This window comes from Rana temporaria, chromosome 2, assembly GCF_905171775.1.
Source record: "Rana temporaria chromosome 2, aRanTem1.1, whole genome shotgun sequence".
Lineage (NCBI taxonomy): Eukaryota > Metazoa > Chordata > Amphibia > Anura > Ranidae > Rana > Rana temporaria.
In genome coordinates this window covers 458252943-458279036 of record NC_053490.1, presented here as the reverse complement: position 1 = coordinate 458279036, position 26094 = coordinate 458252943, and the positions used below count along the sequence as shown (strand labels likewise).

General features: G+C 43.2%; 1 protein-coding gene across 1 annotated transcript in view; it reads right to left on the bottom strand.

Annotated features, from left to right (window-relative positions):
- Window positions 1–26094, bottom strand: part of SSH2 (slingshot protein phosphatase 2) — a 356650-nt gene that overhangs the window by 197887 nt on the left and 132669 nt on the right. The window contains 1 exon segment of the mRNA XM_040339439.1: window positions 15956–15999. Coding sequence (XP_040195373.1) covers window positions 15956–15999 — 44 coding nt within the window.

Below are 26094 nucleotides of genomic sequence, written 5' to 3'. Positions count from 1 at the left end.
GCAGAGCAGGTTGTGTCTCTGACACTCAGGACTCAGAGAGGAGCGCCCCCCGGAGTCTGACCCAATACATGGGAAGTGGAGGGAGAGTTCTGCAGGAAAGCTGCACTTTGTTTAGTCTGGGAAGGATTTGTCTAATCTCCTTAGGCTTGGCCTCATCATTACCCACCATAAACACACACAAGGGTCCCATTCATCGGAAAATCCACTCAGGGGGTCCTCACTGACCGCAATGGTGGGAACGGCGAGTCCGCAATGGTGGGGACGGCGAGTCCACAATGGTGGGCACAGGTGAGGATGTGCTGAGGGGAACTGATAAAGTTGTTGTTAATATTTATTTTTGCAACTTAATTGTGCATAAAACATTTTACAAGAGAATTTATGAGGGCGTGATTAGCGGGAGAATTAGGGGTGGGGTAGGGGTTGGGTGGGACAACTAGTGGCTAGTAACCCTTGAGGCCTGGCTAGTGGCTCAAGACTTGAAATTTTGAGCCCTGGCCTAAGGGGTCCCTGGGCGGAAGGAGGAAGTGGGACAGGAAGTCCCACTCCTCCTGAAGCCCCCACTCCCCCCCCAAAAAAAATAACATGCCAAATGTGGCATATAAGGGGGCAAGGAGTGGATTAAGCGGAATTCCACTTTTGGGTGGAACTCCGCTTTAACAATTCAGGCAAGACTCACTTGACCCTTTGCATTCAGACAATATTTGCTTATCCTGGAGTTCGGCTTTAAATTCACATTGATCAAAAAGGCATAAGTCAGTTATTATTTCAAGTCAAAAAGTACCTTTTACACGCCATCAATAAAAAGGCTGTTCCCAGCTAATACAGGTCATATAAAAGCTAAACAAAGATAACAGTGAGACGGCACTGATATCTTCCTTTTACAAAACAATAAATCTTTTTTGCTATACATAAGTAGTAGAAGCAGCAAAGTCCATTTCAGCATGGGAAGGATTAAGGCTTATCATGTAAGCCGGCAACTTGCGAAAAATGGAAAAATGTGTTATCAGGCAGTGATTGCACATTTTATGAAGAAAAGGCCACTGAATATACCAGCTGAAGTAGTATTCGATTTTATACGAATATATGGTGGTGAAAAAAAAAAAAAAAAAAAGAAAAAGGAAAATGCCTAAGGACATGCGGACCGTATGTCCGTTTTTTCATCCATCCGTTTGCGGATGAAAAAGGGACATACATTTGTCCATATGTGATTGCGGGTGTCAGCGGATAAACATCCGCTGACACCCCGTAATCACCAGCCTCCGCAAACATCCGATTTAGCAGACGGAAGAATGTCCTATTTTTTTCTTCCGTCTGCGGATCGGATGAACACAGACACACGGTCCGTGTTCATCCGATCCCCCCATAGCGGAGAGCGGAGAAAAGACAGGGCGGTCCCTGCACAGTGTGCGGGGACCGCCCTGTCAGCTGACGGCTCAGCGGGGATATACAGAGCGATCCCCGCTGAGCTTACGAACACACGGAGGCGGATCATTATTGATGCGCCCCGTGCGAAAGGGCCCTTAATCTTAGATTGTAAACTCTAAGGAGCACGGCTTTCTGATTCCTACAGTAGTAAACTGTATTGTAAGGTCTACCCGCCTGTTGTAAAGTGCTGCGTAAACTGTCGGTGCTATATACATCCTGTATAATAAAAATTCTAAAAAAATAAATACAAATAATAATAAGGTCAAAATGTTTGGCTATCCTATCTGTAGATTAGCAGAGAGCTGGTCTATTCACAGCACATTCCTTCATTCTTCTGCCTATGTGGAGGGGGGTGTTGTCTTTTGGCCAATAAGCTATCACACAGTGTATGCTAAGACTTCACACCCAGTGCTGAACAGGAAGAGAAATTTTCTAAAACGATGTTCACTTGCCAACGAATATAGCAAGCTGAAGACAGCAGATATACACAAAAAAACTTAAAGTGGAGGTTCACCCGAAAACGTAATTTTTAACATTAGATTGAGGCTCATTTTGTCAAGGGGAATCGGGTAGTTTTTTTAAAATCGAAGCAGTACTTACCGTTTTAGAGATAGATCTTCTCCGCCGCTTCCGGTTATGGGCTGCGGGACTGGGCGTTCCTATTTGATTGACAGGCTTCCGACGGTCGCATACATCGCGTCACAATTTTCCAAAAGTAGCCGAACGTCGGTGCGCAGGTGCCGTATAGAGCCGCACCGACCTTCTTTCGGCTACTTGTGACGCGATGTATGCGACCGTCGGAAGCCTGTCAATCAAATAGGAACGCCCAGTCCCGAAAACCATACCCGGAAGCGGCGGAAAAGATCGCTCTCTAAAACGGTAAGTACTGCTTCGATTTAAAAAAAAAATACCCGATTCTCCTTGACAAAATGAGCCTCAATCTAATGTTAAAAAAAAAAAAAAATTCGGGTGAACTCCCGCTTTAAGTAGGGAGATTGCTTTCATCTCTGTGTATCATCTGAGGCTGTTCACTTCACTGGGTATAGGAGAGGGTTTACATCCACTTGAAGGTGAAAAACCATGAGACTTTACAACCCCTTTAATTGAACAAGCTTACGTTTAGGAACTGCTGGTGTACATGAAACCTGAGTTTAGGAGCTTTTGGCAGTTTTTTCCCCCAAAAGCTCCTAAACTTAACTCCTCCATAAAAGCCTGTGCGTCAATGTACACCTAGGCTTCTAGCAGCATTTAGGCGAGATTGCACCAACTTGCAGCGAGATAACCAGTCACCACTATGGAGTCACAACATGTTGGACAGATACTGGCTATTTGACTAGTTTAGCAATGGTTTGCACTTCTACAAATTTGGACAAGGAAGTGATTAATCTTTTTTGGGAAATCCAGAGGACACTTAAAATAGACTAAAATATTTTGTATGTAGACGTGATTTTCACAGCTGAATATGTTTTTTTCTTTTCCTGAAGAGAATTCTACCCCTTCTCTATATTTTGCAATTTCACAAACAAATAAATAGGTCAATGTCTTCAGGTAAACTGCTTGCCTGGGGCAACATAATGAATCATCAAAAAACTAAAATGTTATTCTATTTTTTCTACAAGGAAGTAACTAAACAAAACACCAAATATACTCATTAATACATACACACTATACGCATTTTCTCCAAGGCGCAAATGGCCCTTAGATTAGAGAACCATTTCTACATGTTTGATGTTCATTACAGAATGGAGGCAGAAACTACACAAGCTCATAAAAATATAAATACAAAGCGACCAGGGTAAATCACAGAAAAAAATAAAGGGGGGGGGGGGGGGGTGAGGTGGAACAAAGAAGAGAAATACTACAGAGGGGAAGGGAAAAGTGTGGGGGGGGACTCGGGCTCCGTATTCAGTATATCAACCCTCAGAAATGCATCCAATTTGTGATCGTCCTGGGATCATTTGCCAGATTTCTGATCCTTGGGTCCCAAACTTTGTGGAACAACTTCATATCTTGTACAATTGCTGTTAATCGTTCATCTAACATGAGCCAAGACATTTTATGTTTAAGTTGGTCAAATGGCAGTGCAGCAGATCTCAAATTTCTGGCTATAGTCATTTTCGCTGATATGAATAAAATGTAAGGAGCCGTCTTTTGAGCCTGGATGCTTCAACTACCCTGCCAACCAGGAGTGCGTGTTTTGTGGATTTAATCAGGTTAATCTGGGTAAGGGTGTAGATAAAATTGTACACCCGATCCAAAATCGTCTGACCTTAGGGCATGTCCATCATATATGATAGGTGGATCCCACCTGGCCACATCCCCTGAAGCACTCCGAGGTGGCAAGCCTGGCCGGTGAATTGGCCTTTAGTGGCAGGAACGGTCCACCATCACTGGTGTCAGTGGGAAGAGTAGTACCCCATTGCTGTGTCCATGGGAGGAATGATGCCCCATCATTGGTATCACTGGAAAGAATAGTGACCCACTTTTGGTGTCGGTGAAAGCAATGGTGCTTAATCGTTGGTGTCAGCAAGAGGAATAGTGCCTCAACGGCCAGACACAGGCAAGCAAAGGGCCACATCCAGCCCTCAACCAGTCCGGAATATATAGTGGCTACTTTGACTTGAAGAATTTTCTGTCAGCATTTCTGGAGTTTTTATTGCTACAATGTCAAGTTTTTTTTTCTTCTGAAGACTAAAAAACTCATATTACGGGTAAGCCCCCAATATGGCTCCCCTCTTTCTGCATCCATAAGTACCACATTTCTAAAAGTGTAACACCTCAAAATGTACACAAATTTTGCTTGTAGACAGTCTCCTTTCAGTTACCAATTATCCTGGAGAAAACTCGGTGTTATCATCCCATCCTGATTTAGCTGCCTGCTGGTTTTCCCAGACTCATTCCCACCCTACCGGGATGAACTTTGACAGTAAATACTGCTGGAGCATCAAAAGTATTTAGGATGTAGGAAAAGCCACTTACAGAAGAAACAATAAAAAAAACAAAAACAAAAGGATACAATTAATGACTAAAGATTTGATTGGACTTTTACAAGGAAACTGGGATTTCCTCTAAAAGCTTAAATGGAAAAAAGGATAACACATGATATATGGAGTAATGCAAGATAAGCTTTGGGACCTGTTAACACAGGTGAAAAAGTCCCACAAAACACACAGACATATCCCAGGACATCCCGTGACTCAGATTTTCAAGGAGAACTTTGCCATGTTATTTGAAGTAAAATGTCACATAAAGAAGCCTGCCCTAGACAATGCCAAAAAATAAAAACCGTGTGTTTATGTGGTCACCAGAGGTCATAAATTACTGATACAATTCGATATATTTCATATTCTGATCATACAAAATCACCCAGGGTATTTTTATTGGCTTTCAACTTCGTATCAGAATTAAAAAGAAATTCTCTGTTTTTAATGCAATTTAAATAACGATTTTTTGAAGTTCAAAACTTATTAAATTTTTGTAGCACACCCAAAAAAGTTTTGATACCAGTCATGATTTGTATACAAATTGTAGAGGAACAGTTTGTGTGGAACCATCAAAAGAAGTAGAACAGCAGAACTGGCAGGCACGTGAGGTAAAAAATGAAGCAGTTCGAACCTCGGTTTGGGCCCTCCTTGTGCTTTGCTATACAGATCATCCTAAGAAAGGCCAACAATTCTATTAGATACAGGCGTTTAAATACATCATGACCAAACACAAAACAAACCCATTATTTACACAAAAGTAGCTAGACACCCCTCCAAACAAGTTTGTTGAGGAATTTGCGTGGCCTGCACAGAGCCCTGATCTCAACCCTACTTAACACCCTTTAAAGTGGAACACCGATTGCCAACCAAGTCTTCTCATCCAACATCCATACATGATAAACAATGCTCTTTTGGCAGATAGGCTGTTATTCCCACAGACATATGCCAAAATCTCCTAGAAAGCTTTCCGAAAAGAGTAGAGCCTGTTATAGTATCTCCATATTAATGCCCATAGTTTTGGAAAGCATGTCCAACAAGTTCATTTAGGGCCAGTTCACACCAGACGCAGTTCCGTTCAGGTCAGCACAAAATGCATGCACAGTGTTTTCCATGTATTCCAATGGCTCTAGTTGGCTCTAGTTTACACCATGCAGGTGAGAACTAGAGCCAACAAGAGCCATTTGAATACGTGGAAAACACTGTGGGCCAGATTCAGAGAGAATTGGATCCGCGCAGTGCATCAGAGATACGCTACGCCGCCGTACCTTCCCTGGCGGAATTTTGAATCCTCAACGATTTCGCGCCGCAAGTTACGGCGGCGTAGTGTATTTCTGGCGGCGGAATTCAAATCGGCGATCAGGGGGCGGGTTTCATTTAAATGAAGCGCGTCCCCGCACCGAATGAACTGCGCATGCGTCGTCCAGAAATTTCCCGCCGTGCTTTGCGCGAAATGACGTCGCAACAACGTAATTTTTTGAACTTAGACGTGAGTTACGTCCATCCCTATTCACGGACGACTTGCGCAAAAAAAGAAATTTCAAATTTCGACGCGGGAACGACTGCAATACTTAACATGGCAAGTCTATCTATACGCCGCAAAATACCAGCTTTAACTATACACCGGAAAAAGCCGACTACAGACGACATTAGAAAATGCGACGGCCGCGCGTACGTTCGTGGATCGTCGTAAATCGCTAATTTGCATACCTGACGCGGAAAACGACGCAAACTCCACCCAGCGGGCGCCAAAGTATTGCATCTAAGATCCGAAGCCGTACGCCTGTCGGATCTTACCCAAATGCCGTTGTATCTTGGTTTGAGGATTCAAACTAAAGATACGACGCGGGAAATTTGAAAGTACGCCGGCGTATCAGTAGATACGCCGGCGTACTTGCTCTGTGGATCTGGCCCTGTGCATGCATTTTTAGTGCGGGAAAAAATGCACAAGAAACTGTACAGAACTGCATGTGGTGTGAACTGGCCCTTAGGGGCGATGGGTGCCCACAAATGTTTGTCTATATAGCATATATAGAACATCTGGGTTTTGTGTATGGTACAATTTAAAGTTGGTTGAAAAGTAAAAACTAAAAAAAAAAAGTAAAAAAAAACCAACATGCATACATATTATACTTACCTACTGTAAAGGTTTATACATAGCATCCCATAACCTCCTTTTCTGGGGTCCCCTGCCAGGGCTCTTGGCATCTCCTTTTCTTTGTGTTCCACCACAGGAATGGGGGGGGGGCTCACTGTCTGTGTAGATGCTGGCAGCATGGCTCAGAATTGAACGTGCAGGTGTGCCACCATAGGAAGTGGCTTCCTATAGTGGCCCACGGAAAAGAGGAATCAGAAACGCCAACGGGTAGACCCAAAAAGGAGGATCAGGGCTGCTCTGTGCAAAACCATTGCACAGAGCAGGTAAGGATTAACCGATTAGAAAAAAAATTGCCTTTACAATCACTTTAAGGTCAAATAAGTATGGCCTTTATAACCGCTTTAATGAACTGAATCACTGAACTAGAACTTCCTAACGTTCAATCGGTCATGATGCACCCCTAGAGCACCAGCTTTATAAAAAGGTCAGGCAACACCTGTACTATTAAAAGCTAGGACATATACAACTCACCAACATGGCTTTGCTGTACTACTTTCAACGCACAGGCTCTTCAACACATTTTTTTTTTTTTAATAGGGAAATATTACGAAAAAAAAAAAAAAAAAAAAAGAAGGCCATGAAAGCAAAAAATATTTATGGCTCATTTTTGTTGTGTTGTTCTAAAAGTGTTTAACCCGACCTCTACTCGTCCAGGGCGTCATACACCCTGGATGAGCTGGACACATTCCTGCTCTCCCTGGACTTTCCCTCCCTGACCTCGACGGCCAGTCGGACGCTCGAAGCCCCCATTACGCTGCAGGAGGTCCAGGGAGCTATCAAGTCTCTACAGGCAGGTAAAACCCCTGGTCCCGATGGACTCCCCACGGAGTTCTACAAGTCTAACCTGGAGGTGACGGGCCCCTACTTCTACTCCGCGCTCACCGCAGCACTGGAGCGACTCAGCCTTCCGGCCTCCATGATGGAGGCGGTGATCGTTGTCATACCTAAACCCGGGAAGGACCCGGAACTGTGTTCATCCTATCGGCCCATATCTCTGCTCAATGTGGATGCCAAAATCCTGACCAAGATCCTGGCCGATCGGCTGAACACAGTGATCCTCACGCTGGTGCATGGCGACCAGACGGGATTCATGCCAGGGAAGGGCACGGATATAAATATCCGCAGGCTCCACACCAATATTGCAATTTTCCGCGAGCAGAATACTACCGGGGCTGTGGCCTCACTCGACGCAGAGAAGGCCTTTGACTCAGTTGAGTGGGCCTTCCTGTGGCGAGTGTTGACTAAGTTTGGGTTCGGTCCTAAATTTATTGCCTGGATCAAATTGCTGTATGGGTCGCCCACGGCCAGGGTGCGCACGGGGGGCAATATCTCGGCCCCATTCCGTTTATGCAGGGGGACGAGGCAGGGCTGCCCACTGTCTCCGGGGCTCTTTGCCTTGGCCATCGAGCCCATGGCTATTATGCTTCGCTCGACGCACGAGGTGAGGGGCCTGGAGGTGGGACCACTGACCGAAAGGGTGTCGCTGTACGCGGATGACACCCTTTTGTACCTTGGTGATGACTCTCAGTCCCTAGTGGCAGCTCTCAAAATTGTGGATAGGTTCGGCGGGTTCTCCGGGATTCGTGTTAATTGGGGCAAATCCAGTCTATTCCGCCTGTCCGACCTTGCCCCCCCCACAGCGGACCTGACGCCGCTGAGTAAGGTCTCCAAATTCCGCTATCTTGGAGTGGACATTGACAACAATTTAGGTCAATACTTACATGACAACCTATACCCGGTCCTACAGAATCTAATTGCAAAATGCCAGGCCTGGAAGACACTACCCCTTACTCCGGTGGGGCGGGTGAACCTGCTAAAAATGGTATTCCTCCCCAAGCTGCTCTACATATTCCGTAACACCCCGGTCCCTATCCCCGCTTCTTTCTTTACTAAACTTGATAGCGTAGTCTCCTCATTCATCTGGGGTGGGGGAGCTCCCAGAATAGCGCAGCGCAAGCTTCAACTACCTCTGTCCTCAGGGGGTCTGGCCCTGCCCTCCTTCAAAAAATACTACTGGGCGGCAGTGCTAGTAACAGTCCGGTGGTGGTTCCAGCAGACTAGGTCCAACCCAGCAGTAAATCTGGAGGCCGCAGTCATGGGCTCCTACTCAACCCTCACCAACCTGGTATATAGAGGACCCAGAGCCGCCCCACAGGTTACTCTCCCGATGCGCACAACGATCCAGGTCTGGGATAGGGTCACTGCAGCGGTCGCGGGCCCTGACTCCATCTCGCCTCACGCCCCGCTGTGGGGCAACCCAAGACTCTCACATTTCAGGTCCATCCCGGACCCTAGTGTCTGGGCCAGATATGGAATAGTGAAACTACAACATATTATGCCGGCCGGGGTGCTGCTCTCCTTCCCGGAGCTACGCGCAGCGTTTGAGCTCCCCTCATGGATGCTGTTCAGGTATTTGCAATTGAAACATGCGGCGCAGGCACAGTTCTCGAGGACAACTACGGTTGAGCCACATGGGATAGAGAGGTTCCTTATATCCCGTGGAATTGATAGAATAGTGTCCTCCATCTACCTCCGACTTACATGCGACGACTCAAAGGGGGATTCCCCCCTTCACAGAGTCTGGAAGGCGGACATTCCCGACCTCTCGGAAGAGGATTGGGAGTCTGCGCTGGTCCAATATATACCAACAACCATATCTGCCAGAGACAGATTCATCCAATTGAAATTCCTACACAGGGCCTATTACACCCCCCAGCGCCTTGCCAAGATATTCAGTACCCAGTCAGACCGATGCCCCAAATGTCAGAGAGAGACAGGAACGTTCTACCACGTTGTGTGGGACTGCCCGGTCGTGCAGGGATACTGGGAGGGGGTGGTGGAAAAAATTAATGCTGCTACTGGCCTCCGAGTGCCACTGGACTCCAAGATTCTCCTTCTTGGTATCACAGAGGGCGTGACACAGTCTACTCACGCCGGCTTGCTAATATTCTTTCTCTGCTTCTACGCTAGGAAAACACTGCTACGACAGTGGAAGCTGGCGAGCCCCCCAACGGTGGCTCAATGGCTTGCACTGGTGGACTCCGTTCTGCCTCTATACAAACTGACCTACATGGGCCGCAAGTGCCCCCAAAAATTTGACAAAGTGTGGGGGACATGGGTGGCAGCTAGGGCACTGCCTGTTTGAGAATGCTCCTGTTTGCTCCGGGAATTCATAGTGCTTCTCCTTTCATCGTATGGAGGAGGCGCACTGCCCCCCCCCCTCCTCAGGGGGATTGGGACATGACTCACCGTCCTGCAGCCTGACTGGCTGACCCTCACTCTACCCAGTGATTCAACTTAGACCCATTCAGATCTATCTCTGGTGTGTTGCCCTGTACCTGTTATGCTGAATGTATGCATGTGCCAATCCGTACAATGTCAAACCATGCTGTACCACAGTTTGCTGATTTATCTTTTGTTTTGTTTCTTTATTTTATTAATAAAACTTTTCTGTTAAAAAAAAAAAAGTGTTTAACCCAAAAGGTTAAATGCACAATTGTCCTTGTATTACATTGGCGCTGTAAAATTTGGCAAAAATGGTGCAAGGTGCACTCGCCTTGTCTACTTTTGATGTAAAACATAACATTAATTGCACTTTAACACCTGGCATTAAAAAAAAAAGGAAACAAAGAAAAATGAAAGAAAAATGGTTGTGGGATTTTGCAGCACTTCAGGAAATGGTGTTGTTGTGTAAGATGTTTTGTGGTCTGGCACAGTCTGTACCGATAACACAATCACACCTCAGAGCCGCTTCTTCAAATAACTCAGACAGAAAAAGGGAAATATTAACTAGACAACATAAACATAAAACTATTTTGATTGCATAAGAACATAGTCTTGAAGTGGAAGTTCATTTTGATCGTGTAACAGCTGAGGCATTGGGATTTCGCAGAGGATGTACCGGCAATGACGGACAGAGTAAATCAAGCTGGGACCCCCATTGTCTGCACTGAAGGCTGTATACAGCTGGCACACAGCATTCCTACATGAACGATGCTGAAAACGGCCCCCCCAGCCTTTTTATTGAGAGTCCCTAGGTCAAATCGGATTCGGGAGTTTGTATGTTCTCCCCCAGGTATTCAAGAGGTGTTCCGGTTTTACTTGCATAATTTAATTAAAAAATACTGATGAATTTGCCACATCAACAAATTGTTCAAATAAATTTAAGGCCCCTTTCAGATGGAGCGGATCTGTCCAAGTAGAATCCACCTTGCTTAGCGGGGGATCTCCCCACTAAGCAGGCGGATGAAAGGCAGGGCTGTGGAGTCGGTAGATAAATGTTCCGACTCCTCAGTTTTATGTACTTCCGACTCCAACTCCTCTGTATTAATATGCGAATGTATTTTATACATTCCTTGAGGGAAAGAAACGCAACCTACCACAGGACTACTGGCTGGGAAGCCAACAGTCTACTGTATTGCACAGTTTAAGCAAAAGACAAACACAATGAAAACAATCAAGTGGCTGGATAGTAGCAGCAGGCATAAACATCAGGAACAGGATCTTTACCAGTTCAAAAATACAAACCACATTATTTGGTTGTTTTAGAACAAAAACAAAGCTTATCTATAATGAACCAAAAACAAAATCTGCAAAACCTAGAAATGGTTTATATTAATCTTGAAATGTAGTTCTAGGCTTAGCAAATGCAAATCAATTCAATGTAGAGTTCTAAGGAAGAGAATTGGCTCTGCCAGATCCTCTTTCATAGAGGCTCTTAAGTCAGACTTTATTATTTTTAGGGCTGAAAATAATCTTTCGACACCGACTTGGGTGGGTGGCATTGCAGTAACTATTCTGGCCACATCACTAAGGATCTCTGGATAAACAAGGATGGCTTCTTCAACAGTAAGTTTTGATGAGCGATCATACTTTTCAACTTCTTTTAGTGCTTTATAAAACTCCTGTTGGAATTTTTTTATTTGGACACTTACTGGTTCTCTAACATGCGTTCCCTGTAAAAGCAGAACACAACACTATGGAAAGTATAAGTATTGCCGCTCCTAATTGTGCGTTGCCTGCCATATAGTGAAGCACATGAAAAGCATGCTTCTTCACGGTCACTTAACGTGTTCGTTTTGCGGTTACGTGAGGCACTGCATGCATTGGTCTTTATTCTTACAGTAGAGAAGTCATTAATTATAACTTTTTGTGAATTGGGACATTTAAACTTGCTTTTTTTTTTAAATTCCAATCTAAATTTAGTAGGAGTCGGAGTCGGTGCATTGTTTGCCGACTCCAGGTACCCAAAATTTCCCCCGACTCCTCGACTCCGACTCCACAGCCCTGATGAAAGGTCCATGTCCGCTCCACTATGCAGAGAGGAACCCAGATACAGCCTGCTCTCCTCTATGGGGCAGTCATTGTAAATGGACTGCATATACATTTCCATCCGATTCGCTGGACAAATGTCAAACACATCGCCATACGTCTATTTTTCGTGGATTTTATTGGATCTAATGCCAGGCGAGTGTCCGCTCACAGCCCCATAGAGAACAATGGGTGGTCCGAGCACGAAGAAGTGACAGGTAGACCCGATCGGTCCCCTGGTGTGGAAGGGGCCTAAATAATATAACTGGATACTAACATTTATAGGTAAAGTTGATCCAGGGAATATCAGAAATGATTTTTTTTCCCCTGCTGGAGCAAATTAGCGCTGTACCGCCTGAAAACTCCTCAGTGTGAAAGGGGTCTAAATGTAATACTAAAGTTACGGGAAGTGTCTTGTCACCATCCAATAATAAAAGTGGCATATGATTACACTTAAATAATTTGCACTGACATTTCACACAGGTGCCTGTAAAATATAGGTGTTGCAATTTCCTCTTACACATATAGCTGATGAGGCAAGAAACAATGTGTAAAACTAAATATAAAAAGATACACTGGGACTCATGTATATAAACTGTCTCAAGATGATAACCCAGGAACTGGGCAAAAAAAAAAAAAGAAAAAAGGGGGAGCGTACAGTATACAAGACAAACATTAGCACTGTCCCAATACATGGTTCTGCAGATCTGCAACTCTCTAGTTTGAATTTTTACTTCTTCAAAGAGGGCCCAGGACAACACGAATACAGAAGCTGCCATTGCTGACTTTTTCTTTTGTAGGGCTTATTAAAGTGTTACTAAACCCACAACAGTAAAATCAGTCTAAGGGGTTAATCCTTCGCTCCACCCCTTCCACTGTCCCCAGCCAATTCCTGATAACAAAGTCTATGGAGTCAGGCTGCACATGCTCAGTTTGGTGTGTACTGCTAAAGAGGTTTTTGTTTTTTTTCTTGGAAGAGTGCATGTGATCAGCACAGGGGCAATCAGCACTGTCCAGATAGAAGGTCAGGAGAATCGCAGCCTCCTAGGACAGTCAGAAAACTCCTCCTAGAAGCTTTAACCTGTTCTTGGCTAGACACTGATAGAAGTCACAAGACTGCTCTAACTGCTGATGAGAAAAGGTATTTAGCAGTTTATATTTACGAATACAATTGCATTTCCATGTTATGTGTACTGTGTATTGCAGGAGACCAGATATAGTGAATGCACGGTCTTGGGTTTAGTAACACTTTAACCTAAACCTTGGTCTCTGAAGAGCGATCTGCAGGTGCAGGGAACTTGCTGATCAGCTCAATTTAATTGAATGGGTTGCGTTTGGCTGGCACTACACTTGATGAAAGTGACAGGTGGTATAATTTCTGCCATGAAAAAAAACTCAGCCTTGTCATGTGAAAACCCCTGACCGCTGCTTCTGCAGAGGGGGTACCGATTGGGAGGGGGGGGGGGGGATTTCTTCACCATGAGTTTAAAGCAAACGTAAACGCACGTATACAGGTTTTCATCAGATTACATCCTTCACTCCATTGATGGGTCCCGATATGCACTTTCCTGCCCCACAAGGGTAATGCACAGGGTAAAACGTGCAGTCAAGGGGTTCTAAAAGCTAATTTTTTTGTTTTGTTTTTAAATAACAAACATGTCATACTTATCTCTCCTGTGCCAGGGATTTGCACAGAGTGGCCCTGATCCTCCTCTTCTGGGGTCCCTCTGCATCGCTCCTGGCTCCTCTTCTCAAGTGCCCACACGGAGAGCCGCATTCCATGGGGGCACTCGTACAGGCGCGCACCCGTGTCCTTCTGCGTCCATTGACACAGACAGCAGAACTTAGCCCTGCACCGTGCCTTCCATGTCAGTGGCTTTGATTGACAGTAGCAGGAGCCAATGGGTTCTGCAGTTATCAATCTATCCAAAGAGGATCCGAGACAGCAGCTAGAGCTGGAATGATCGGGTTCAGGTAAATAAAAGCGGGTTTCTGGGGGGCTGCGGCACTACAGAAGGTTTTGCACCTTAATGCATAAAATACAGTAAGGTAAATAACCTCAAGGATTTACAACCCCTTTCAGGATAAGTGCAAAATGCTATTTTTTTGTAATGGTATAGCGTTAATCAGCCCAATTCTTAGGGGTGTATTTAAAAAAAAAAAAAAAAAGCATAGCTGATTGATGCAAAGAACTTACTCGTAGTTTTAACTACTTGGGACCCGCGCTATAGTCAATTGACGGCTACAGCGCGGATCCCAAAATCCAAGTGGACGTCAATTGACATCCGCCCCTTTGGGCGGTCCCCGCGCGCGCTCCAGAGCGCGCAGCGGGGAAAATCTGTGTTGGCCGTGTCCCTTGGACACAGCCAATTACAGATCGCCGCGAACGGCCAATCAGAGTGGCCGTTTGCGATGCGATCTGTGCGGCCAATGAGAGATGATCTCATATGTAAACATAGGAGATCATCTCTCATTGCCGTTTTACACAGAGACAGCGGTGCTGTCTCTGGAGAGGAGACCGATCTGTGTCTCTTGTACATAGAGACACAGATCGGTCACCTCCCCCAGTCACCCCCCTTCGCCCACCTACAGTTAGAACACTTCAAGGCTACACATTAACCCCTTCCTCGCCCCCTAGCGTTAACCCCTTCAATGCCAGTCACATTTATACAGTAATTAGTGCATATTTATAGCACTGATCGCAGTATAAATGTGAATGGCGCCAAAAATGTGTCCGATGTGTCCGCCATAACGTCGCAGTCCCAATAAAAATCGCAGATCGCCGCCATTTCTAGTAAAAAAAATAATAATAAAAAATAATAATTCTGTCCCCTATTTTGTAAGCGCTATAACTTTTGCGCAAACCAGTCGCTTATTGCGATTTTTTTTTTTACCAAAAATATGTAGAAGAATACGCATTGGCCTAAATTGAAGAAAAACAATTTGTTTTTGTTTTTTTAAATTGGGATATTTATTATAGCAAGAAGTAAAAAATATTGTATTTTTTTCAAAATTGTCGCACTTTTTTGTTTATAGCGCAAAAAATAAAAACCGCACAGGCGATCAAATACCACCAAAACAAAGCTCTACTTGTGGGGAAAAAAGGACGTCAAATTTGTTTGGGAGCCACGTTGCACGACCGCGCAATTGTTAGTTAAAGCGACGCAGTGCCGAAAGCTGAAATTTCACCTGGGCAGGAGGGGGTATATGTGCCCAGTAAGCAAGTGGTTAATGGACAATCTAAGGTTATATTCTCTGCTCATTAAAGTGGTTCTAAAGTGAAGGATTTTTGTTTACCGTAATGCAATACCATTGGCTCCTGCTGCTGTCAGTAAAATACAGCGAAGAAGAAGAGCTGAACCCGGTTGTGTGAGTCTGTGGATGCACACAGCCCAGCTCAGGAGCGGCTGGTTAGGATGGGGGACACAGAAGGAGAATTCAAGATCAGTGGGGGACCCTAGAGTAGGAGATTCAGGTCCATTCATTGCAATACACTTGCACAGAACAGGCAAGTATAACATATTTTCTTATTATTTTAGGTTAAAAAAAAAAAAAAACTAATATCGTTCAAAGATGGTATGAATGGAAAAAATACAATATTATGGCCAATAGATGGAGCTATTATAAGAAATAAGTATGCTCTTTACCGCCATCTAGCTGCCATAATGCAATATCTTCTACATTCAGATAATTGATCTGCTGAGAACATTGCCTGAAAATATTTGCTTTTGTCGTATTCAAAAAGAAGACATTTTACCTGCAGAGTTTATGGATGATTGGTTATGCCAATTTTTTTATATATGCATACCTTATAGTTGTAGCTCAACTTCACGATTTTTGGAGTTGAGTTTTAACACTTTTACTAATAATAATAAAAAAAAAAATAATAATAACATACACACATATATATATATATATATATATATATATATATATATATATATATATATATATATATATATATATATATATATATATATATATATATATATATATATATATATATATATATATATATATATATATATATATATATATAGATGAAACCTGAATAGCTGTAAACTAAACAAGAGCCTCTTACCTTCTGGGTTGTGATCGGCATTCTTCCTCCCCACTGTCTGCTTCCTGTAAAATGGATAAAAACACATGATTAGTATTTTCCAATATGACAACATTTTCTCATAAACTGCCAATTATACCGTTAATGGAATGGTGATAATACTGCGGCAGGAGAGGCGTCCTTCCTGACAACACGCATAAATGAGCGAGTTCAAATAAAAAAAAGCCAACAGACAAAAAAACTCAAAGGATTAATAGCTTTCATGAATTAGAAAGTCAGTGATTTTCATTACCAATGGACCTAGTCCACGTATGACAAATAAATATCAAAGTACAAAATGAAATCCACCAGGGAGGAACGGTGCGCTGCTGCTGAGGTTTGGTACTTCAAGAACAAAGTGCAAAGTGGCTTTTAAAAAGAAATGCTCTCCTCCATTGTGCCGTAAACAAAAGCCAACTATACAATTCACTGAACATTTTCCCTTTCTTACAACAAAACAATAAAATTACAAAAGTGCATTTTATTTCCTGGGCCTGTAGCTTTAGAAAATATAACCAATGCTTTATAAATCATATCTACTGGGCTTGTCTGTGCTGCTCCTTAAAAAAAGGACCTTAACCTTAAATAAACTTTCCCGACACCACTTCCCTCTCTCACATTTTGTTTTTAATCTCCATAGATTTTATGTGCAGCACTTCCATCTTTTCCACCTGGGTGAAAAATACATTCACCCTACAAATTCTGCACATGCTGGGCCTGAGGCACGTCTGCACATGTGCAAGAGTAGGTATGTGCAAGTGTGCAGCAGTGCTCTGCCAGAACACGGAGGCTGGACACGGCAGACACATCTGTACATGTGCCCAAGTAACAAAGTTGGCGGTGCTATGGGATGGGGCCAAAGCTAAAAAGGCACTAAAGGTCCTCTTTAATAGTGCTTTGAATAGTTACCACCAGGGCCCCTTACACGGCTTTAGGCAAGGCCCCCCTGAAGCAGAGAGCCAGGGGAGGGGCCGCAAGATAAGCTGGGGGGGAGGGTTGTGGTAACGAAAGTGTCATCTCTTCTCTGTTGCCAGAGATGATATGCGGGACAGGGGTGGGGTGGGGTTGGTGCCGACGAACAAAACAAAGTCAAGTCTTCTCTTCTGCCGCAAGTTGGTATATTCAGACAAAAAAAAAAAAAAATGGAGGGATGTCCGGGCCACTGGGGACCATCAGGCCCCTTACAGGTGTAATGCCTGTACCCCCCTGATGGCGGCCCTAGTTACCACCATTCAGATTGGAGAAATAAATCGGAAAACCTCAAGGAGATCGGCAGACATATAAAAGATAAGCAAGCTATTCCAATGTCAGAACCAGCAAAGTGTTCTGCTAACCCAGCAATCTGTTTCAGAGGACATGGGCAAATGGCATTTTACACATTCATTGGACCTCAATGCGTTGCACAGCAAGGTCTCATTCCATCATATATCCCAAAATTAACAGAATAATTTCTTATTTAGGAGCACAGACAGGGCCATGCAATTCATTACCTTTGACCCCTCTGGCCAGGGTGCCTTGGCAAAATGCCCAAAAACTGTCAGCAGGTGGATCAAACCTGCCTTTTAGTTACACAAAGCCATAGGTTTTCATTATGCACTATTTCAGCCTTCCAGCTGCCAGCATCCTAACAACCAACCTCGTCATCGGTTGATAAGGAAGACGTCAGATGCCTGCACAGCATCCTTGTTTGCCACCCCTCCCCCTCAGAGCCTATCCCTCAGCACTGGGGTCACATTATCTGAGTGAGGGAGTGCAACTATGGGAAAAGAGAAACATTGGAATACTAGTCAGCACCAGTGTGCAAAGGTGTGTATGCTTTGAAAGAGTAAATCACCTCTAATGTTGGGTGTCCTACATGTGTGGATGTTACTACATTATGTAAAACTTACGTTTATGAAGGTGCGATCTCTGTCAGAATTCTCCCTCCAATTCTCCTGCCCAGAGGTGAGCAATCGGGGAGAGAAGAGAGTATCCCCAGACAACTGAGGAGGAACATTGACTTCCTGCTTTCTCAATGAGACCCCCAAAGACAGTAAAAAAAAGCCCCCTGCCTTTTACAAGCCCCCCAAAACCTAATATATATATATATATATAAAAAATAAAATCTAGATATAGTTGAGAGACTTTGATTTTATTATTTTAATATTATGAGGAGTAGTGTGAGGTACTGAGGTGAGCAGTCTCCTCTGAGAATGCCCAGGTACTCAGCGGTGGCAATTCACCACTGCTTAACCACTTAAGACCTGGACCAATAATACAGGTAAAGACCTGGCCCCTTTTTGCAATTCGGCACTGCATCGCTTTAACTGACAATTGCGCGGTCGTGCGACGTGGCTCCCAAACAAAATTGGCGTTTTTTTCCCCCACAAATAGAGCTTTCTTTTGGTGGTATTTGATCACCTCTGCGGTTTTTATTTTTTGCACTATAAACAAAAATAGAGCGACAATTTAAAAAAATATTTTTTAATTTTTGCTATAATAAATATCCCCCAAAAAAATCTAAAACGTTTTTTTTTTTCCCCCTCAGTTTAAGCCGATATGTATTCTTCTACATATTTTTGGAAAAAAAAAAAAAAAAAATATATAGATCGCAACAAGCGTTTATAGATTGGTTTGTGCAAAATGTATAGCGTTTACAAAATAGGGGATAGTTTTATTGGCATTTTTAATAAAAAAATTTTTACTACCAATGGTGGTGGTCAGCGTTTTTTTTCGTGACTGCGACATTATGGCGGGCACATCGGACACTTTTGACACATTTTTGGGACCATTGTAATTTTCATAGCGAAAAGTGCTATAAAAATGCACGGATTATTGTGAAAATTACAATGGCAGTGAAGGGGTTAACCAATAAGGGGTGCCCTAAGGGAGAGATTCTTACTGTAGGGGGCGTGGCTGGACGTGTGACATCACTGATAGTCCTTCCCTATAACAGGGAACAGACGATCAGTGACATTGCCACAGAGAAGAACGGGGAAGGTGTGTTTACACTCACCTCTCGCCGTTCTTCAGCTCCTGTGACCCGACCGCGAGACACCGGCGGCGATCGGGTCCGCGGGGCCTGCAGGACAGGACCGGGTCGCGAGCGCGCTCGCAACACACGGCTGGGCATTTTAAAGGGGACGTACCTCTACGCCCATGAGCCCAGCCGTGCCATTCTGAACACGTATGTAATAGTCGTGCGGCGGTCCTTAAGCAGTTAACAAACAGACGCCTCTGTGTTTCACCAATTGTCTCACTAGATTACATAACCAGGAGACGTTCTTCACAGTTCGAAGTGTTTGTAGATCACTTCACTCCTCAAAAGGAGAAGCGATCTATACCGATTTATAAACATGCACTCAGGAGAGCGATCTCCTCTGACTATGCCGGAGAACTCAGCAGCGGTAATTCACTGCTGCTTGATAGACACCTAAATCCCCATCTAATGTTGAGTGTTCGACATGTGTGGATGTTGCTATATTATGTAAAACTAAAGCCTTGTACACACGATTGGCTTTTCTGCGGACAAAGCCTCAGACTTCTGTCCGAAGGGCGTTGGCCATGAACTTGTCTTGCACACAATTGTCAGCCAACAAAACACAACCGTAGTTACTTACTACGTGATTTTTCAGCTCTTTAGCACCACCCTTTGGGCACCTTCTGCTAATGTCGTGTTTGGTGAGCATTGATTCCGAGCATGCGTGTTTGTACTTTGGACTTTTGTGAACACGTTCGGAAAATTCGACAACAGACCGTTGTCCACAGAAAATTTTAAAGCCGGCCATTCAACATTTGTCCGTGGAAAATCCGACAACAATTGTCCGATGGCGCAAACGGTCTGATTTTCCGCCAACAGCCTGTCATCACAAAATTCCTGTCGGAAAATCCGATCGTGTGTACGAGGCTTTAGTTTATTTTTTGACAATGAAGAATGGGGTGCCTCATGATTTTGCAGAATTTTTAAAAAAGTGTGCCTTGACCGAAGAATGGTTGAGAAACACTGCTCTAATGTCATAGATAAATCTATTTCAAACTGCATACAGCGGTTTCAGGTTATTTGGCCATCATCAGTGCAGTGTATGGAATCCAAGGCTTTTATGGAAAAGGGACCACCAAAGACAGTATAACCCAGGGCTCGACAAACCCCAGGCACCAGGTCGCAATTGCGAAGACAATAAGCAATCTGGCGCCATGGGGCGGCACAACTGGGGTACCCCATCTCCGTGCACCGCCCCCACCCCCCCTCGTGATCACGTCAGGCCACGCTGGCCAGTATTTGAGGCCGTGGCTTTGCGGCCTTCTACAGTCCTATGGTTCCTTCTGGAATCTGGCACCCTCTTGTGGTGGCTGTTGGTTTGACAAGACAACCAGCAATCATAATGGAGCTTCCATGCCTGTTTCCATCTCCTTCCCTTTACTTAGAAGTTAGAATAAAAAATATATAATGTTTGGGGCTTCCAACACCCTAGAGAGTAAAATGGTGGTCTTTGCAATACTTTGTCACACCGTATTTGTGCAGCGGTCTTACAAGCGCACTTTTTTGGGGAAAAAATACACTTTCTTTAATTAAAAAATAAAAAACAGTAAAGTTAGCCAAATGTATTTTATAGTGTGAAAGATAACGTTACGCCGAGTAAATTGATACCCAACATGTCACAATCTCCATAGGCGACATTTAAAAAATTCTACAGGCTGCATGTTATGAGTTACAGAGGAAGTCTAGAATTATTGCTCTCGCTCTACCAAACGTGGTGATACTTCACGTGTGGTTAGAACACCACTTTCATATGCGGACACTACTCACGTATGCTTTCGTTCTGCACGTGAGCTCGGCGGGATGGGGCGCGTTCCTGGCTCCTAACTTTTTTAACTTGCTCCTAGATTTCAAGCAAATTTGTCAAGCCCCGGTATAACCATACCACTACTGAAAAGGAAGACCAACAAGGTGTGCACAATACGTCTTACCATGTCAGACCCACACCTCTCCGGCCAATAAGCACCTTTTGTGTGTTTGAGATCTCTGTGACTCACTCATGTACTCCGCTCCATCAATAGCCAGGTACTGAGAAGCAAGAAAAGAAATGATATGCAGCCAGATTCTACATTTCCTCTGCCAGACATAGTGATAAATCCCCTTTGTGGTGTGACGGAAACGATCAGGCTGCAATTTACAGTCAGAGGATAATGAGAAAACAAAACCCAAAGTAAACGCCATAAACAGGAAGTTAGGGTGCGGGATCTATATCAAGTAAGTAATTGGATCTAAATAGGACAATTACACCGACATGCTATTTCATCATCTTCCAGCAATGTAAGAGTGCAGCCTGAAATAAATAATCATATCAAAGCATTAGGAAATCACCGAAAAGATAAAGTCACAGCAATTATTAGCAGCATTTCCATGGAGAGAAACCACACCTTCCACATAAACAATAGCAACTATCATTGAAGGTTGATAGAGGTCCTTCCAAAGATCGGTACAGAATGGCATAACTATAGATCAAGCCTGTAAAATGGGCAGTCACATAAGAGAATTTGTGTTTGTAAAGCCAAAATTTCTCTTCAAGGGCTCATTTACACTTGCTTCGGCTTCAACAAGGCTTCAGACAGGCTTTGTAAAGCTTTTTAAAGTCTAGTCAAAGCTCCTGTCACCAAATAAAATCATTAGCTTACAGTCTTGTTTACACCTGCTTTGGCTTTGCTTCAAAAACTATACCCCATGTAGCTTCAGTGCTGCTTCAAAGCATCTTCAAAGCCTCCATAGAAGTCTATGGCAAAGCTCACTTTAATGTCCACCGAAGCCCCATCGACGCACCAAGTATAGTAGGTGTAAACCGGACTGCAAGCTAACCATTTTATTTAGTGACAGGAGCTTTGACTGACGTTCAGAGAGCTTTCAAGAGGAAGTAAACCCTCTCTTTAACCACTTGCCGACCGCCCACCGCAGTTTTACTGCGGCAGGTTGGCTCGGCTGCGCAAAATCACATAATACAACACGATGTTGCTCTGCGGCCACTAGGGGTGCGCTCGCCCCTGGTGCTGACGCGAGTGCCCGGCGGTAGCAATCACCACCGCGCGATCGCTCGTGACAGAGCGAGAACCGGGAGCTGTGTGTGTAAACACACAGCTCCCAGTTCTTTTAGGGGGAAAAATTACTGATCGTATGTTCATACAATGTATGAACAGCGATCTGTCATTTCCCCTAGTCAGTCCCACCCCCCCTTCAGTTAGAACACACTTTAGGGAACATAATTAACCCCTTGATCACCCCCTACTGTTAACCCCTTCCCTGCCAGTGTCATTTTTACAGTAATCAATGCATTTTTATAGCACTGATCGCTATAAAAATGCCAATGGTCCCAAAAATGTGTTAAAGTGTCCGCCAAAATTTCACAGTACCGATAAAATTTGCAGATCGCTGCCATTACTAGTAAAAATTGTTTTTATAAAAATGCCATAAAATTACTCCCCATTTTGTAGACGCTATAATCTTTGCGCAAACCAACCAATAAACGCTTATTGCGATTTTTTACGAAAAATATATAGAAGAATACATATTGGCCTAAACTGAGGGAAAAAAATGTATATATATATTTATTATATATATATATATATATATATATATATATATATATATATATATATATATATATATATATATATATATATATATATATATATTTTTGGGGGGGGGATATTTATTATAGCAAAAAGTAAAAAAAAAAAAAAAAAAAAAGAGAATATTTTTTAAACGGTCGCTATATCTTTGTTTATAGCGCAAAATATAAAAACCGCAGAGGTGATCAAATACCACCAAAAGAAAGCTCTATTTGTGGGAAGAAAATGACGTAAATTTTGTTTAAGAGCCATGTCGCACGACCGCGCAAGTCGTGCGCAGGTCAGTTAAAACGACGCAGTGCCGAATTGCAAGTGGCCTGGTCAAGTGGTTAAGAAAAAAAAAACCTGCAAGACAAAAGGCATAATGAGCCAGTATGCATAGCATACTTGTGCAGGAATCACACCTGTTCCTGCACACGCAACCAAAACACATTGATTTTTTACAGAAATGCGGAACTTTGTACACAAGGATGTGTATGTACGGATATTTTGTTGTGCCCATTAGTGAAATATAGCACTTTCGTTATTTTTCTATTGTCAGGGCTCTCATATGCTCCTTACCTATTCAGACTCTTGGGTGCCCATGAAATCTAAAGTGGAATATTTTGCACTCAGTCTGTTTAACCTAAAGCATTTATGCTCTTCACTGCTCTAAAGTGGCATGATATGGACAGCAGTGTCACCCTACATTACGCCGCAGTCCTCGCGCTGTTTAATGGTCGCCTGCATGGAGCACCCACCCAGTAGAGCAGCTGTGTTTTAAGATAAGAAGTGTGGCGTGTTCAGCCCTGGTATGTATACTGTGTTGTAAGCAAAGTTTCTGGAATTAAATTGCTGGCATATGTAAATTAAATAATGGCATTAAAATAGTAAGAGATCTGGAAAAAGCACACCGCCGCTGGGAACGTGACAACAAACAAAGCATAAGCGCACTGAAACTGGAACAGCTATAAAAGGTTTAAAGAAATCTCATTTTGCAACAATTAAAGTTTACCATTACGGGATGCTGCCTTTCCTCCAACTATGATCCAATTTGCTAGAAATCAAGCAAACAATTACTGTGACCCGGGATTAGGCAGGTGCCGCTTAAGTTCGTTATTTGGCTAAGCATATTAAAAAAGGGACTATTATCCTGTGTATATTCTTCCAAGTGTATAATCTGCATATCTTTGGAACCTGCTTCTGGTTTCATTCCACAAAGATAATTTACTCATTCAAGAAAACCATCAAAAAGCAAATGAACTGGCTAGGAGGCTCAAAGAATAGCAGTCATCTCTTGATTGTGTTCAGTACTACTTCTGGGAAGGAGAAGTTCAATCTTAAAGTGAATGTAAACCAACAACACATTTCTTGTGTTTGGTCTGCTAAAGCAGATCTTCACCCACTGAATAAACTTTCCTCTAATCCTCTCCTCTACATGAATAGCACTGTCTTTTTTTGTTTATTTACTAATTAATCAGCAGATCAGAGGTGCAACCTTAGGCTCCTGCAGGCTGTCTGTGTAGCCGTACATCGTATGGGCAGGCAGTTACTGAACAACAAGAAGAGTCAAGGAACTACTACGTTTCCCCCAAAAAAATGATGTTTACATTCCTTGTGACAGCAATAAAAGGGATCAATTTTTTATTTATTTTTTAAACACAATATTATAAAAAAAAAAAAAAAAAAATTATTTTATTTTATTTAAAGTGGAGGTTCACCCAAAAACTAAATTTTTAACATTAGATTGAGGCTCATTTTGGGAAGCAGAATCGGGTGTTTTTTTTTTTAATCGAAGCAGTACTTACCGTTTTAGAGATAAATCTTCTCCGCCGCTTCCGGGTATGGGCTGTGGGACTGGGCGTTCCTATTTGATTGACAGGCTTCCGACGGTCGCATACAGCGCGTCACGATTTTCCGAAAGTAGCCGAATGTCGGTGCGCAGGCGCCGTATAGAGCCGCACCGACGTTCGGCTTCTTTCGGCTACTCGTGACGCGATGTATGCGACCGTCGGAAGCCTGTCAATCAAAAAGGAACGCCCAGTCCCGTAGACCATACCCGGAAGCGGCGGAGAAGATCTCTCTCTAAAACGGTAAGTACTGCTTCGATTTAAAAAAAAAAAAACACCTGATTCTGCTGCCCAAAATGAGCCTCAATCTAATGTTAAAAATAGTTTTTCGGGTAAACTCCCGCTTTAAGTAAAGAAAACACATACGGACGTCGCGCCTGCATATGTAAAACTGTGTTCAAATCACACATGTGAGGTATCCCCCCGATCGTCAGAGCGAGACCAATAATTCTAGACTAGCACTGCAACTCTAACCTGCTAACCGTAAAAAAAATGTTTTTATAGCAGCCCCCCATGGAGATTTTTAGGTACCGTAGTTTGTCACTATTCCACAAGTGCGTGCAATTATAAAGCGTGACATGTTTGGTATCTATTTACTCGGCGCAACATCATCTTGCACATTATACAAAAAAATTTGGCTAACTTTACTGTTTAATTTTTTTTTAATTCATGAAAGTGTCTTTCCCAAAAAGTTGAGTTTAAAACACAGCTGCACACATACCGCGTGACATAAAATATTGCCAAAATTGCCATTTTATTCTCTAGATTCCCTGCTAAAAAATATATATATGTTTGGGGGTTCCAAGTAATTTTCTAGCAAAAAATAAGAATTTTAACTTGTAAACACCAAATGTCAGAAATAGGCTTAGTAATGAAAGGGTTAAACAAGGGTGTATTTTCGGGGTAGGGCTTATATTGCAGACCTGGAAAAAAATAAATAACAGGTGGTCTTATTTTTGGGGAAACACGGTAACCTAGGCCTCTTGTACACTACAGCTGATAAAAATATATTTAGGACCAGTTAAGCGTTTTTTTTTTTTTGTTTTTTGTTTTTAGCAGCCCCTGAACTCTCCTCTAGGTTATCTTATGTGTACATGTACATTCAGTCTTTTAGAGGCAGTTGAGGTTGCAGGGATTTTATTTGAAAGAAAAATCACATTCAGGACAATAGTTTACTGTAAAAGCGACTTCCAGCTGTCAAGTTTCCAGCGTTCAGAAGAGGTTTTCAACTGACCTATGTACATGAGCCCTTACAGCACTCATCAGTGCTCTGGTAGTTCATTGAGAACTAGAAGCCTTCAGCTGCAATGGCTGATGGTAGTTGTAGTTCTCCTGTTTGTGAATGAATGATGAGGCTGGGTAGGTGGCGCCCTCATGGTTGAGGCAGTTTTTAAATTGTGACAGCGGGTACGCAGAAAAAATCCCAGGCCCACTGTAATAATGGGGCCGGGGGGGTGGTTAAATATTACACCTTAGATACGGTTGTAACATGTTAGAAGAGGTGAACCTATCCTTTAAGACTAAGGGCCGGTTCATATCACATCAGTGCGTGTTTTTTTTTTTTAGATAGGTGGTCATAGGTTATACAGGATTCCAAAAAGGCATAGTTCAAAACAGTGAGGTCCGTTCCAGTGTGTTTCAGTTAAGGTAGAAAATGCTGCATTTTTTTCTGCTCTGAACTGTACTGGAACA